Below are 14,353 nucleotides of genomic sequence, written 5' to 3' on the forward strand. Positions count from 1 at the left end.
AATCCACTACGCCATCATAGCGTGCCTAGCATAAACCAATCACACTGTGCGACACATACCATAGGAACCAAACTGACGCCTCTCTTGTATGTAAACCACATGGCTCTAGCTGTCTACAAGAGTGCTGGGGGATGTGATAGTTGTCCTCATTTTCGTTTGTATGATTGCGTTCAACACTCGATGAAAGCAGCGATACGTACACGTGCGTGCGTGTGTACGTACACGTGCGTGCGTGTGCATGTACACGGCTAACTACTAACGCTTATAACGAAAACAATGCCAAGCTATGACAAAAGAAGCGTCAAAGGCGCCGCCTGTCTGTGTAGTATGGTAATTATTTATTTATTTTTAGTTGAGTAGGCCCCCTAGTGCGTGTGCCCGTACACGTGCGTGCATGTGCACGTACAAGTGCGTGCGTGTGCACGTACAAGTGCGCACGGCATGTGGACGTACACGGCTAACTACGAACTCGCTTATAACGAAAACAATGCCAAGCTATGACAAAAAAATGTCAAAGGCGCCGCCTGTCTGTGTAGTATGGTAATTACTTATTTATTTTTAGTTGAGTAGTAATTTTATGTTTTCTCAATAAACTAATGCATGCTGCGGTATGCTGGAAACACCTCCGGAAATTTCGAGTGGTTTACGGCACCTCGTCAGCTCGTGTAAAGTTACGTAAAGGTTACGTAAATTTTAACTTGATGAATCGCACCTAAAACGGCCTCGCTTGCGTACGCGAAATCGTACGAAAATTTACTAAATAACTGCGTTGATAAATCGCAACTAAGCAACGTCGATTGCCGGATTGCGTACACAAGATTTACGCAAAATATTTTGCGTACGCAGCTTGATGAATCATGAATCTACCCCCTGGACCCAACCCGTCAGTGCAAGCGCACACGGTGTCAGAGTCTACAGTTCCCAGGGGTGTGTACAGAGGGGGGTCCAGGGGGTCCGGACCCCCCTTCGCGCAGAAAACGCATCTGAGGGGGTCTAATTTCAAAAATCGTGGTTGTAAGGGGTAATATCATAAACTATCTAATAGTTAAAAAAAAAAGGATTTTAGTATACACGTAAACTTGATGACTGGCAGAGTTTATTTGTCAGTAAATATATTACAAATGTTTTATATTTCAATTAAGTTAAATTTATCTGTTTTAATAATTGTTTTTATTTTATTTAGGGCCCTTTATAACATATACTACAGGCCCCGCACTAGCCTAACCCGCCCCTGGCGTGTGTGTGTTTGTGTGTGTGTTAACAACAGGGACATACATTCCCATATATTGTAATACGACGTAGGCCACAGGCACGTATTATTTTGACTCGTCACGTACGTAGCCCAGAAGTTACATAACCAATCTCCAACCATGGCTGTATTTATATGGTAACCTGATGGATAGAGCAAATCCTCTGATTGGTTAACAGTTCGGCTGCTGAAACCGGATTGGGCGCTTACATGCACATCGTTGCAATGCACACCCGCAGTTTTCGGTACCCGAACGCGCAACCGGTCTTTGTTAACTACTAGACGGGAAACGTAACGAACAATTTTCGCGCCAAAATGAGGTTCGTGCCTTCGGTTCAATATAACAAAAGATGCCTTTTGTCCAATATACTCCTAATAACGTGCCTGTCATCATAGTAGTAACGGTAGCAACCTCTATCAAGTTTGGTACCGTTGTAATATCAAGTTGGCTGTATTCCGCGTATTCATATTCAACAGTTCCTTTTTAGAGTTAATCTAATCAGTGACGTACAAATATATATCCTATCATAATAAAACACATAGCCATATACGTTGCCCGCATTGATCTAGGGATGTAGTTTTGGTAATATAGTCGTCCCAATGAATTTTCCCCAAATATTCTCGATTTTATCCTTTTACCTTGGTAACTGGCGCACGCATATTTGTTGCTCCATTTTAGACATGTATGTGACCTTATCTCTCCTGTACGTCTTATTAGCATATAAGATATATAATACTTTCGACAGCTGCATATAGTGCCAATATCACGTATGCTAGTAAGGTTGTGATTTCGTAAATTTGTTTAACAAAAATCTTCATTTCTTAAGAAGATTCAGTTCAGCAACCTTGTCAAATATTTTATAGACTTGTTAGTTTAACTCGTTTAATTTTATTTCTACTTATACAAATGTTTGTTTCACAAGTCGAAACTGTTAATCAACTTGTAAAACAATATATTATATTGTTATACAAATTTGCTAAAATACTTTTCCAGCATGATAACGTTACAAATTAGCCGCTGACAAACTAATTGTCATGATCACCAATATCAGTGCGACAAAATGTACTGGATAGAATCAGGAGTCTATCAATATTGATAGACACCTGATAGAATATATTCGAATGGAAATGGTGGGAAAACAGTGACTTTCCCCAACCATAAGTTTGTGTACACACCCTTTCCGGCTGACTGATCTTCTGTACTGCTATCGCGGCTGGGAGCGGGGTATAAATAGCCGCTCTTCTGCACGGGAGCGCATCATTCGTCAGTAAGACGCTAGAGAACCTTACCGCTCGCTATCATGTCTGGAAGAGGAAAGGGAGGAAAGGGACTTGGAAAGGGTGGCGCCAAGCGTCATCGCAAGGTGTTGCGTGACAACATCCAGGGAATCACCAAGCCTGCCATCCGTCGTCTTGCTCGCCGAGGTGGTGTGAAGCGTATCTCTGGCCTCATCTACGAAGAGACCCGCGGCGTCCTGAAAGTGTTCCTCGAGAACGTCATCCGTGATGCCGTCACCTACACCGAGCATGCCAAGAGGAAGACCGTCACACAAAATAAATATTAGAAACAAAATTACACAAAATTCGATTTAATTACATAGTGTGTAGAATATTTGACAAGGTTGCTTAAGTGAATCTTTTTGTAGTTAGAATTAACGAAGATTTTTGTTAAACAAATTTACGAAATTAATATCACAACTTTACTAGCATACGTGATATTGGCACTATATGAGAAGTAGATTATACTATCTACTATATGAGAAGTAGATTCTATTATCTACTTCTGACTATATGCAGCCGTCGAAAGTAGCGTATTGATCTTATATGCTAATAAGACGTGCAGGAGAGATAAGCTCATATACATGTCTAAAATGGAGCAACTAATAATTAAGCGTACACTGGTTACCAATGTAAAAGGATAAAATCGAGAATATTGGGGATAAATTCATTGGGACGACTATATTATCAAAATTATATCCATAGATCAATGCAGGCTACGTATATGGCTATGTGTTTTATTATGATAGGATATATATTTGTACGTCACTGATTAGATTAACTCTAAAAATCAACTGTTGAATTTGAATACGCGGAATACAGCCAACTTGATAATTATTACAACGGTGCCAAGCTTGATAGAGGTTGCTACAGTTAGTACTATGATAACAGGCACGTGATTAGGAGTATATTGGACAAAGGGCATCTTTTGCTATATTGAACCGAAGGCACGAACCTCATTTTGGCGCGAAAATTGTTCGTTACGTTTCCCGCCTAGTAGTTTACTCAGACCGGTTGCGTGTTCTGGTTAATTTGTTCGGGTACCGAACGCGGCGGGTGTGCATTGCAACGATGTCCATGTAAGCGACCAATCCGGTTTCAGCAGCCGAACTGTTAACCAATCAGAAGATTTGCTGTATCCATCAGGTTACCATATAAATACAGCCATGGTAAGAGACAGTATTTCGAGTTCGATTTCGTCCGTTACTAATACTATACAATAATGGCTCGTACCAAGCAGACAGCTCGTAAGTCAACGGGAGGCAAAGCTCCTAGGAAGCAGTTGGCGACGAAGGCAGCTCGTAAGAGTGCCCCGGCTACCGGAGGAGTGAAGAAACCTCATCAGTTTGCACCATGCACACCACACACTCGCTATGAGCGGTTGTTGAATCACCGACTGTTTTCAGTTTGCCCAATCTTGAGATTGGTCAGCCAAACTAGGGAATCCGCAGTTTGGGCAGCACAATCGCTGCACAATCTCGAGATTGTGCAGATTCCAAGTTTGGGTACGACAGATACAAGGAAGCGTTTTCCCGCCATCACAATCTAATTCGACGCCCCCATACATTTTAGCGCGATATCGCGAGCACAACACGCAATGTCTCGGACGGCTACCGTGTGGCCCTTGTAGTTAACCGTACATCAGTAAAACGTACATTTTACTTCATAGAGCCACTATATACGCATCTATAATTTAGACAATGACATGTCTGGAATAACCTTATTTTTGTTTCCGCCTCTTCTGTGCGGCAATGTAGATGGATAAGGATGTAAAAGGATAACTGAAAAAATTGATTTGAAGAATTTCTTTACATATTTTAAAAGCATAGCATAATTCTCAGTGACTGTATGAGTTTATATGCTTTATATGTGCAATCAACAATGCATAGAAAGCAAAATATTATTGAAGACAACTGTTTTTGGCCAGACAGTGCCAATATGTAAACAGTTAAATCTAAGCACAAACATGCGCCCATAGCACACAGCATATGAACCGTGGGCGGCAATGTAGATTTTTGGCCAGACAGTGCCAATATGTAAACAGTTAAATCTAAGCACAAACATGCGCCCATAGCACACAGCATATGAACCGTGGGCGGCAATGTAGATGTAAAAGGATAACTGAAAGAATTGATTGGAAGAATTTCTTTACATATTTTATGTATTATTAGCTCTTGCTATTATTTATAGCTTACATTTCATTTAACGCTGATGCCGATTTCATCCACACACATGCATGTACGCACACATACGCACACGCACACACACACACACACACACACACACACACACACACACACACACGCACACACTATGTGCATGGCGGCCAATATATTACCATAGTATATGATTTTGATTTATTTTATATAATGTCTGACTGCCCTTTCTGGCTACAAATATGTAGCGATATATACATCGGTGATAAGACTGGACACTGGAGGTGCTTACTACACTAACAGTTATCAGAGTGTAACACCGGGATACAATTGCTGTGTGAGTACACAGTATTAGACTATGCCCTCCTGATAACTAGAAACAACTATTAGCAGATAATACTTTGCTGTATTATATGGGATTCTTAAATACGATTGATTCTAAACAATGATATATCAATCGTAAATCATCAGCTCTCTTTAACGGGTGTTGTACGGTGTTGTACGTGTTGTACGGGTGGTGTACGGGTGTATAGAGGGGAGATAAACAGTAAGGCTTTGGCAGTAAATACTATTCGTGATTATTTGCTATCATATTGTTATTGAAACGCCCCAAGTGCTTGTGGATACAAGGAAGCGTTTTCCCGCCATCACAATCTAATGCGACGCCCCATACATTTCAGCGCGATCTCGCGAGCACAACACGCAATGTCTCGGACGGCTACCGTGTGGCCCTTGTAGTTAACCGTACACCAGCAAAACGTACATTTTACTTCATTGTGCCACTATAGACGCATCTATAATTTAGACAATGACATGTCTGGAATAACCTTATTTTTGTTTCCCCCTGTTCTAAAACAGTTAAATCTAAGCACAAACATGCGCCCAGAGCACACAGCATATGAACCGTGTGCGGCAATGTAGATGTAAAAGGATAACTGAAAGAATTGATTTGAAGAATTTCTTTACATATTTTAAAAGCATAGCATAATTCTCAGTGACTGTATGGGTTTATATGCTTTATATGTGCAATCAACAATGCATATAGAAAGCAAAATATTATTGAAGACAACTGTTTTTGGCCAGACAGTGCCAATATGTAATACTAAATATAAGAGCAATTAGAATAATGGTATTACAAGGTGTGATGAATATAGAATTATGTTCCCTCTTATAATAAACATTATTTTAATCGCGTAGTAACTAGTGTGAATATAACTGAAAGACAATTTGGCGTTTTAACTATACTGTAATTATATGCATGGAACCGTAGAAATAATATAGTAATTAGTCCCTGCATATATTTCAATACATGAAACCGATGTAACACTCACTTAAATTTACCATTCGCACATCAAACGTCTTTTTAAACACAGTTCTCCAAAACTTTCAGCCACCTCAGCGAATGCACACATTTCTGGTATGAGAAACAGCACTTAGGGATGACAGCTGACAGCTATATACTTCTACCAGTGGTTAATGTGAGGAACCCGAACCCTCTCTGAAATGGTGAGTTAGTGAGGGTCACCTGGTAAAATAAGGGGTTAACTACCGATCTCCATTTTCATACTCAGAATTCACAAGAGAGCACCACTTTAGCGTTAACTACTAGGCTACTTCTACACATTAGTAAAAAAAATAACGTTTTCCAACCCAAAGCTTAGGCTACACATTTCCGCATTAAATACTGACTTGAACTGTAACCTTACTAGGTATATTACCACTTAATATATAAATGTCAGGAATAAAAAGAAAATTTTTATTAGAGTTATTAACTTATATTATTAAATTAAATTGCAGTTGAAACAGAATAACACACCCGATTACAAATTAATGAGAGATTATTTAATAAAATACATGCATTAATGATCCTCATTAAAAGATCGTTCGCTTTAAATATCTTTGTTAGTTACATCCATTCCCAAACAGTCTTTAATAAAACAATTATATATTTCTGTATTGAAATGAGATCAAATAAAACACAATAATAGACCATTTAAATATGGGTGAGGCTAGCCAAGTGCATGCGTGTACTGGGTGACGTGTACTGAGGGACGTTTACCGGTACACGTGCACCAGGCGCAAGGGCAAGTGTGTAACGGAAAATTTCGCAATGTCAATCATACATGCATTTAGGAGTGACTATTCCAGTAAATGAAAAGCGAAGATTAATGTAGGGCGAGCACGACAAGTGCACGATGTAACATGTGAAATTACTACTACTACGTCGACCAAGGTGGGCATGATGCTTCCTTGAGTCGGGAAATTAGATAAAAATTAATCCAAATCTACGTACGCCCACAAAACGCTCCAGACCTGTCTATGAAGCATTCTGAGCAACAAAAGGAAGACCACGAATAAGTTCACATTATGAAAATACATGAGCGTTAGCACGCATATATAGCGGCTACTCTGCTCTGTTTCTGCTCTGTTTCTGCTACGGCTACTAGTCTGCTAACGCTAGCAATAAAACGCTGCCATTGCTTCTGTTTCCGGTAACACGTACTGCTTCTGCTACCCATAGAGATCATATTATGCAGTGTATAATAGGATATCTATGCTGCTACCAACAAATCTACTACTGCTTCTCTTGCTGTCGCCGCAAGTAATGTTTCTACTGCAGTGGCGGTAACGCTCAGTTCGTCTAATATAAGCATCGACAATAAATACATGGTAGATTGCATTCAATGCGCTAAACGATAACTACACACATTACTTACGCTCAAGGGGTCGTTGTCGTAACAGGTACTACAGATATGTACCCGAGGTACATATATGTATACAGAAAGTGTACCAGACTCGTACTACAGAAGTGTACCCTAAACCTAACACTAAACCTAACACTAACCCTAACCCTAACTCTAACCCTAACCCTAAACATAACTAATATAAAAATATAAACATAATATTAAACAACCTAAAACTACCTCGGGTACATATCTGTAGTACCTGTTACGACAACGACCCTTCGTGCATTACTTATATATATATATATATATATAATTAGTATAGATCACCGGGTCCGTAGGACTACTTCTTAAGCAACAACCTGATCATTTGACCCCTGGCTTTTTGACTCTGGACCTCTTATTTTGCTCATAGGGTCTATGTCCCCCAGGGTACTATCGGAGGGTACCCTGGGTACGGTTCGATATATCGGAACGTACCCTGGTAACTATCTGATATGATTAGGGTTAGGGCTAGGGTTAGGGAGTAGGCGTAGGCAACTCCCTAGACTCGTTAGTGGAGTAGGCGAGGTACGGTCCGGCATATTAGATAGTAACAGGGTACGTTCCGATATATTGAACCGTACCCAGGGTACCCTCCGATAGTACCCTGGGGGACATAGACCTTCTCAGCTTATGTTTGCATAACAGATCAATGATCATATTATATAAACAAACCGAGGTGATTAACTTCTTGAAATCAAGAAAAGTTTAGTCTGCCACTTGATGGTCAATTGGTCACTATACAACTACTCTTTACTTTTCAGTAAAAAGTACACTTCACAGCCTTTTTAATCGAGTTATAGAAAAATGTATGGCACAGTGCTGAACCAAAACCACACAAACAGTTTCTCACAAAGTATGCAAACAATATACACAAAAATACATAAACCTTATATTCCATATTATATGAATATTCCCTGACCTTTGGCCACTGACCTGCAGTTAGGATCTTGCAATATTTATTCAGACTGTGCTTAGCTTCTACATGCAAGACATAAAGATTGCATATCATAATCGTTAATGGATTAATAGACACTAGTGCCATTCTGCATTCACTCTCTGACTACATCATGTCAGGTAAACATTAAATAAATGAGCAAGTTACAGAGTAATACAAATTGAAAACCTATTTTCGTTGTTTACGAACGCGATACCCACCGCGGTGCGTGGTGCGTGGTCGCGGTGTTACGAACACGAAACAGAACTCGCAAACAAAACGAGTAAAAATACAAAATCCACGAAGTCCTACACCACAGAAACAAAAATGATTGTATCGTGCACTTATTATTAATATGTTTACCCCCCCAAATATTGGAAAATACTTAGACTATGTTATACCAGTATATTACTTTTGTATATACATCTGGAATAAAAGTGTACTCTTGTTTGTCGGGCCCTCAAACCAAGGGTATAGATTCGAATTAATTTGCCATAGCAGGAATAAATATAGAAACTAAACCAATAATACAGAAAAAAGAGAGTTGTTTTTCCCAAACGTACGATTGTCAGCCAATCATAATATTGAATCACAAATATATGCAAACCGATTGCCCAATGTGCTTGTAGGGATACTGCCTGACTGACTGCAAAACTATCCACATAACGTGCAATGTTCAATAAGCAACCTCCGCTTGGTATTTACACATAATGATTGTGACTCTCTATGTGTATGCTGAACTAGATAAATTGGCACCATTATACAAGATTGTAGCATTGCTGCATATTAGCTCTTGTGGTCTCTGACTGGTCACAACTTTCTGCAGAATACCTCATTTCCAAACCTAAAGAAACCTTTGCAAGATTGTATAATTCTGATTCAAATTTCTGCTTGCTACACAAAAAACTAAATATGTCAGTAACTTATACAACCAAACCAGATGTTTGTGTACATGTTCCATGTACACATTAATATCCTGTATATTCTGTACTGCTATACAGACGTTAACACACGTGGAAGCGTAGGAAGTCATACTGTCTCTATTATGATCTGTCTTTTGGGAGATGATATGGGTGAAAAACTACACTGTGAGTGTGAAACTCTTGACGATGAAGACATTGAACCATCACGAGGAAGAAGTTGACAGTTCGTCATTGTCTGCTGAAGCTCTGCCCGGGCCAACTTCAAAATCCATCCTGTCAGACCAACACTGATCAATATCTGAAACGGGCAACGTATGAAGTGAAACAATCATGTTGTCCTAGTTTTCTGGTTATAACCATTACAGTCGATACATTGTTAGAAAGCAATGAAAGGAAGCAGATAAAATTCAATAAAATAAATATCTACATCTTATGTTATAAAATAGACATATAAGCACGTTTATGCACCTTTTCCAGGCACATAGGTCAGCTTCACACACACACACGCACACGCACACGCACACACACACACACCTCCTCATGCACGCACGCACACACATGCATGCACGCACACACGCACGCGCGCATGTATATATGTTCTTAATTTAGCTAATTTCATACCTTTATTATTGGCCTATTCTGAATTGAAATCGGTTTATAGCTATTTACTGGGGTATTGCTGTAAATTGTATTCAAACACGGTGTTGTTTGGATGCTTTTCGGCATGTTGTTGTCACATCTACAGGCGTATTTTGTTGAGCGATACTAGTGACAACTGCTCCAATCTTCCGCATGCGACTCGGCAGGGATTCTAATGTTTTGATTTTGCGAGCGACAAACATCATCATTCATCAATCACTTCTTTCGTTAGTTTGCAATGCACCTATGGTCTAGTAAGACATATATATATTCGCTGCAATTACAATGCGATTGTGTGCGTATGGGCTTTAGTTACATGCATGCACGTACTATATGTTTAGAGAGCTCTTGGGTTTCTCAAATCCCTGCCGAGTCGCATGCGGAAGATTGGAGCAGTTGTCACTAGTATCGCTCAACAAAATACGCCTACATAAATGTGACGGTGACCACATGCCAAAAGCATCTGAATCAGTATCATGTTTGAATACAATTTACAGCAATACACCAGTAAATAGCTATAACCTGTTAACGTATAACTTCAGTCAGCTTTGAGAAAGCCTCCTGATAGGAGGCAAAACGTCAGCAGTACGTTTTGAATCTACACGGTCGAGTAAAAATTAACCAAGATAGATCAGCTATAACCCGATTTCAGTACAAGACCGGCGAATAATAAAGGTCCGAAATAAGCTCAATAACATATACATGTTACACATATACATACACATACATACACATACATTTGTTTTGATTTATGCCAAAATTTGAAGAACAAAATCAGTAAAAACGTGGGAAAATACATGTCAAACTCCTTTGAGATTATTTAATCCTGATATATTTATATACATTATGTTACTACAAAATGTTTTACACTGCACGACACTCACACTGAATGTTGTAAATTCTGAAATAGTCACAAACTGCCTTATGAAGTTTTACCTGTGCTATGAACACAATGTATGCCATTACATTGTTGGAATTGTCAGAGAATACATCTTCCATGGACCTTAGTGTCGAACCCATATAGACGTTGAGCGTTTGGGTCGGCAAAAGACCCAGGCATGTTGCCCCAATGTAGACTGGAGTACTGATCTTGCTGACCTGAAAATAAACATTATACCTTAACTTTATGTTCAAACAACAGCAACATCAACATCAACAACAAAATAATAAAACTTAGTGCCGCAGAGTTACAATGGCTGTCTGATGGGACTACTACTGCAGCATACTAATTCCAGAGTTATTGTTGCTGCTGCAGCCCCAACTGCTTGCTGCTATTGCTACTCTTTCGAAAGCAGTGCTAATAACGAAATCACATATAGAGCAGATTATCAGAATTGTGTCAAGTAATATACAGATCATTCGATTTTTTCCAATGGACCAAAATTTCTAGGAACAAATGACCCATTCAAGCATTTCATTCACTAAACTGTAATTAAATACGACATACAGAAGATATTTATCAACAATAACCTAGAACAAATTGAGCACAGATGCACATACAGACCCACTCATCCATGCACGGTGTAAATAAACATTATGAGCTCTATTTGGTTTAAAAGGAGATGCACCGACTACACCACACTTGATAAGAATTTGCTTTAAATGCAAAATTGCTGTGCGATACTATAACTATAAATATGCATGATTTTGCACTGAAACTGTTTCAAGGTGAACCTACTCCTTGAGGCAATATTCATATAGTCTTATAGCTAGGTTACACGAACTACCGTGACTGAGTAGATTTTAAGGTTATCTATCTTCACACTTTGGTCCATACTTATACTGATACAAGATAACGCTACAACTAGCGTGCATGGCACGTGCCAGAATTATACATGTGCTGTACTGAAGAAATGTAGTGTATTTATTATACAGAAATATTGAATACTACAAAATTCACATTTACCATATATCCAGGGATCATAAACATATGTATCTCCATATGTAGGAAACACATGTTCATGACGGTATTAATAAGGTAATCGAAAAAAATGCAATCGTGAACATGACATGAGTACTTTCACATAGTTGTTCACTGACATGAATGAAACCAGTGACCTTACACATCATTATGATATCTGAAGTAATAAAATAACTGAAATTCTACATAATACCCGGTACTGCATGACTTTCAAGACATTACTACTAGATCATTTAATGTGTCTATATCAATTATTTATTACTTACCGCAAATATGGCATTCTGCAACCCAAATGGTACAGGCGTGAGTCTTGCGAGAGCCACAACTTTGAATGCGTGTTTTCGCTCCACGATTGCAAGAATGGCATTAATGCTTACACTGTGCCCAACACACCTGTTGCGTATGATATCATAAAGCAGGTAACGCGTGATAAAGTGTGCCACTGGTACACCTACCATGCATGACAGCACAACCACAGTTAACCCATAAACGACACCATAGAGATAACCTGCACCGAGGTTGAGGAGTATATAGCCCCATGTCATTGGGAAAGCCACTATGGTAAAGAAAATTACAAATAAACAAACTGATGTGAAACTGTCTTGATCCTCAATCCATGTGAGAAATTGCTTGATATAATCACGAAATACCAAGAGAGCAACACACAGTAGAATGATTGCTATTGCAGACGTAACACAAAATTGAACGCAGCTGGTACTGTCATTCCCCTGAAAGATGTCGTTTTTACATGCCGATTGTGCATTGTTATTACAGTTTTTGACAACAGATTGTATATGCGCCTCACTGCACATATCACTTAATTCAACCAGATCAACACTAACAGATGACTCTGGTTGGTGAATAAATGAGCTGTGCCGCAACGAATAACTAGGCTTGTCATCCTGCAGCCTGAGATAAGTTAATTGATCGTCCGAAGAAGCCACGTCGGTTGTACTAATGTCACCATGTATCAAAGTGATTTGCGACTCTGATGGAATCATGACTGGTCGTGGCGACTGGTGGTAGAAACAGAGAACGTATGGCGCTGATCCTAGGCTAGTAGTACTACTACTAGTAGTAGTAGCATCACTACTAACTACTAGTAGTGGACGCAGCGCTATATCCACGTTCTCGCAAACACGATAAAAGTACGATGCATTGCTTAAATATTTCTATCTGTCTAGTCATCGATCTTTGTCACGATAACCGCGAACGAACCAAGGCAATTATGTAAACAAACTAATCAACAGTCCAGCATTAGATAAGTGAATGGTCTGAATCGCCAGGCGGCGCTGGTCCAAAGGATGATATTAAAATTATTATATTTTTCTGACTCAAAGAACGACCTTTGTATAGGCCCTATATACATTTCGCACAACTTGTTTAATAATGAAATAATGGTAAATTCCGTTATTTGCATGCATATTGTTCTACGGGTATTTTACTATTGCTGACCTTACATGCAAACGGAGTAAAATGATTCTTACGGTAGGTTGACCCCTAAGTTCCGCTTCCGGTTTTCGTCCAAGATAGATGTTCACGGTGGGTGATCTTTATCAAGTTTTTTTATAGATTAATTTTAAGTCCCGACGCAGTTATGATAAAGTATACAGTGCATAATATATTAGTGATGAGAAAAACCGCGCGATTTATTATAGAGACAATCTATAACGTCCTTTAAAGCGTATCACTTCGTCGTGTCCCAACCCCTGTAATTTGAGGGCGCTTTGGGGAGGATGGGTGGGTCCGTCACGTCATCGATTTTTCAGTGGTGGGCGAGGTCCGGTATCTCCACGAATTACTGACATAGCGTGATTTTTTGTTACAGCCGTCTTCCGTTTACACACATGCTAAGTTTTCATATATTATCAATAGATACACTACTAGTACTAGTCACTGCAACTTAAGTATGTCTATGCTTAGGCTACTACTCGTCTCAACAGCCAGGGGGCAGGGGTTCATGACGACCCAGTTCCCAGACCTCATACCTACTGTATCCTCCAGTCTACAGTAGACCCTGCACTGGATATTTATACTGAAATTCTTACAATGTACACAATTATATATATATATATTACCGGTACCTTGTTATCATCATTGCATAGATGTTTTTAACCTAGAAAGCTGATATGAAATTAAAAGAAATTTAAATTTTTCCAAATAATTAAAAAATTTAATATTTACCATTGAACCAAGAACTGTGATTAATTTAAACATTTCTATAGATTAATCAAGAACTAATAACAGAAGTGAGTAATTTGGAACACCTTTAATTAGGAAACCTACCATATCAAGTACAGCGTCTACCTGGGATTGCACTCGTGATGCTCAATTCATGGCAGCAAGTAGGACAGTTGTGACATGCTATCCACGAGATTGAGTCATGCTGAGATACATGCTTCCCTGTTGACTACACGTTCCTCCTCAGTGATGACAAATTATTATCACGAGTAAATTTAAAGGGATAATACACCGTAAAATGCTAGGGTATATTATGATAGTAAGTGCATAAATAATAGTATAA

General features: G+C 39.1%; 1 protein-coding gene across 1 annotated transcript; it reads right to left on the reverse strand.

Annotated features, from left to right (window-relative positions):
• Window positions 1-7,972: 7,972 nt before the first annotated feature.
• LOC106821316 (transmembrane protein 64-like) lies at window positions 7,973-13,073 on the reverse strand. Its single transcript, XM_014826068.1, has 3 exons — window positions 12,096-13,073; window positions 10,845-11,006; window positions 7,973-9,567 (listed from the first exon to the last, which is right to left on the reverse strand). Exons 1-3 carry the CDS (start codon window positions 12,828-12,830, stop codon window positions 9,376-9,378), a joined length of 1,089 nt encoding a protein of 362 aa, XP_014681554.1. The 5' UTR covers window positions 12,831-13,073; the 3' UTR covers window positions 7,973-9,375.
• Between the last annotated feature and the right edge of the window lie 1,280 nt (window positions 13,074-14,353).

Source organism: Priapulus caudatus, unplaced genomic scaffold (genome assembly GCF_000485595.1).
Source record: "Priapulus caudatus unplaced genomic scaffold, Priapulus_caudatus-5.0.1 Scaffold68, whole genome shotgun sequence".
Taxonomy (NCBI): domain Eukaryota; kingdom Metazoa; phylum Priapulida; class Priapulimorpha; order Priapulimorphida; family Priapulidae; genus Priapulus; species Priapulus caudatus.

Coding starts and splice junctions, on each gene's coding strand:
- LOC106821316 (XM_014826068.1), bottom strand. CDS start 12,830: ATGATTCCATCAGAGTCGCAAATCACTTTGATACATGGTGACATTAGT. Junction 11,007..12,095: donor TGCAGAATGCCATATTTGCG/GTAAGTAATAAA, acceptor GTTTATTTTCAG/GTCAGCAAGATCAGTACTCC. Junction 9,568..10,844: donor ACATTGTGTTCATAGCACAG/GTAAAACTTCAT, acceptor TGCCCGTTTCAG/ATATTGATCAGTGTTGGTCT.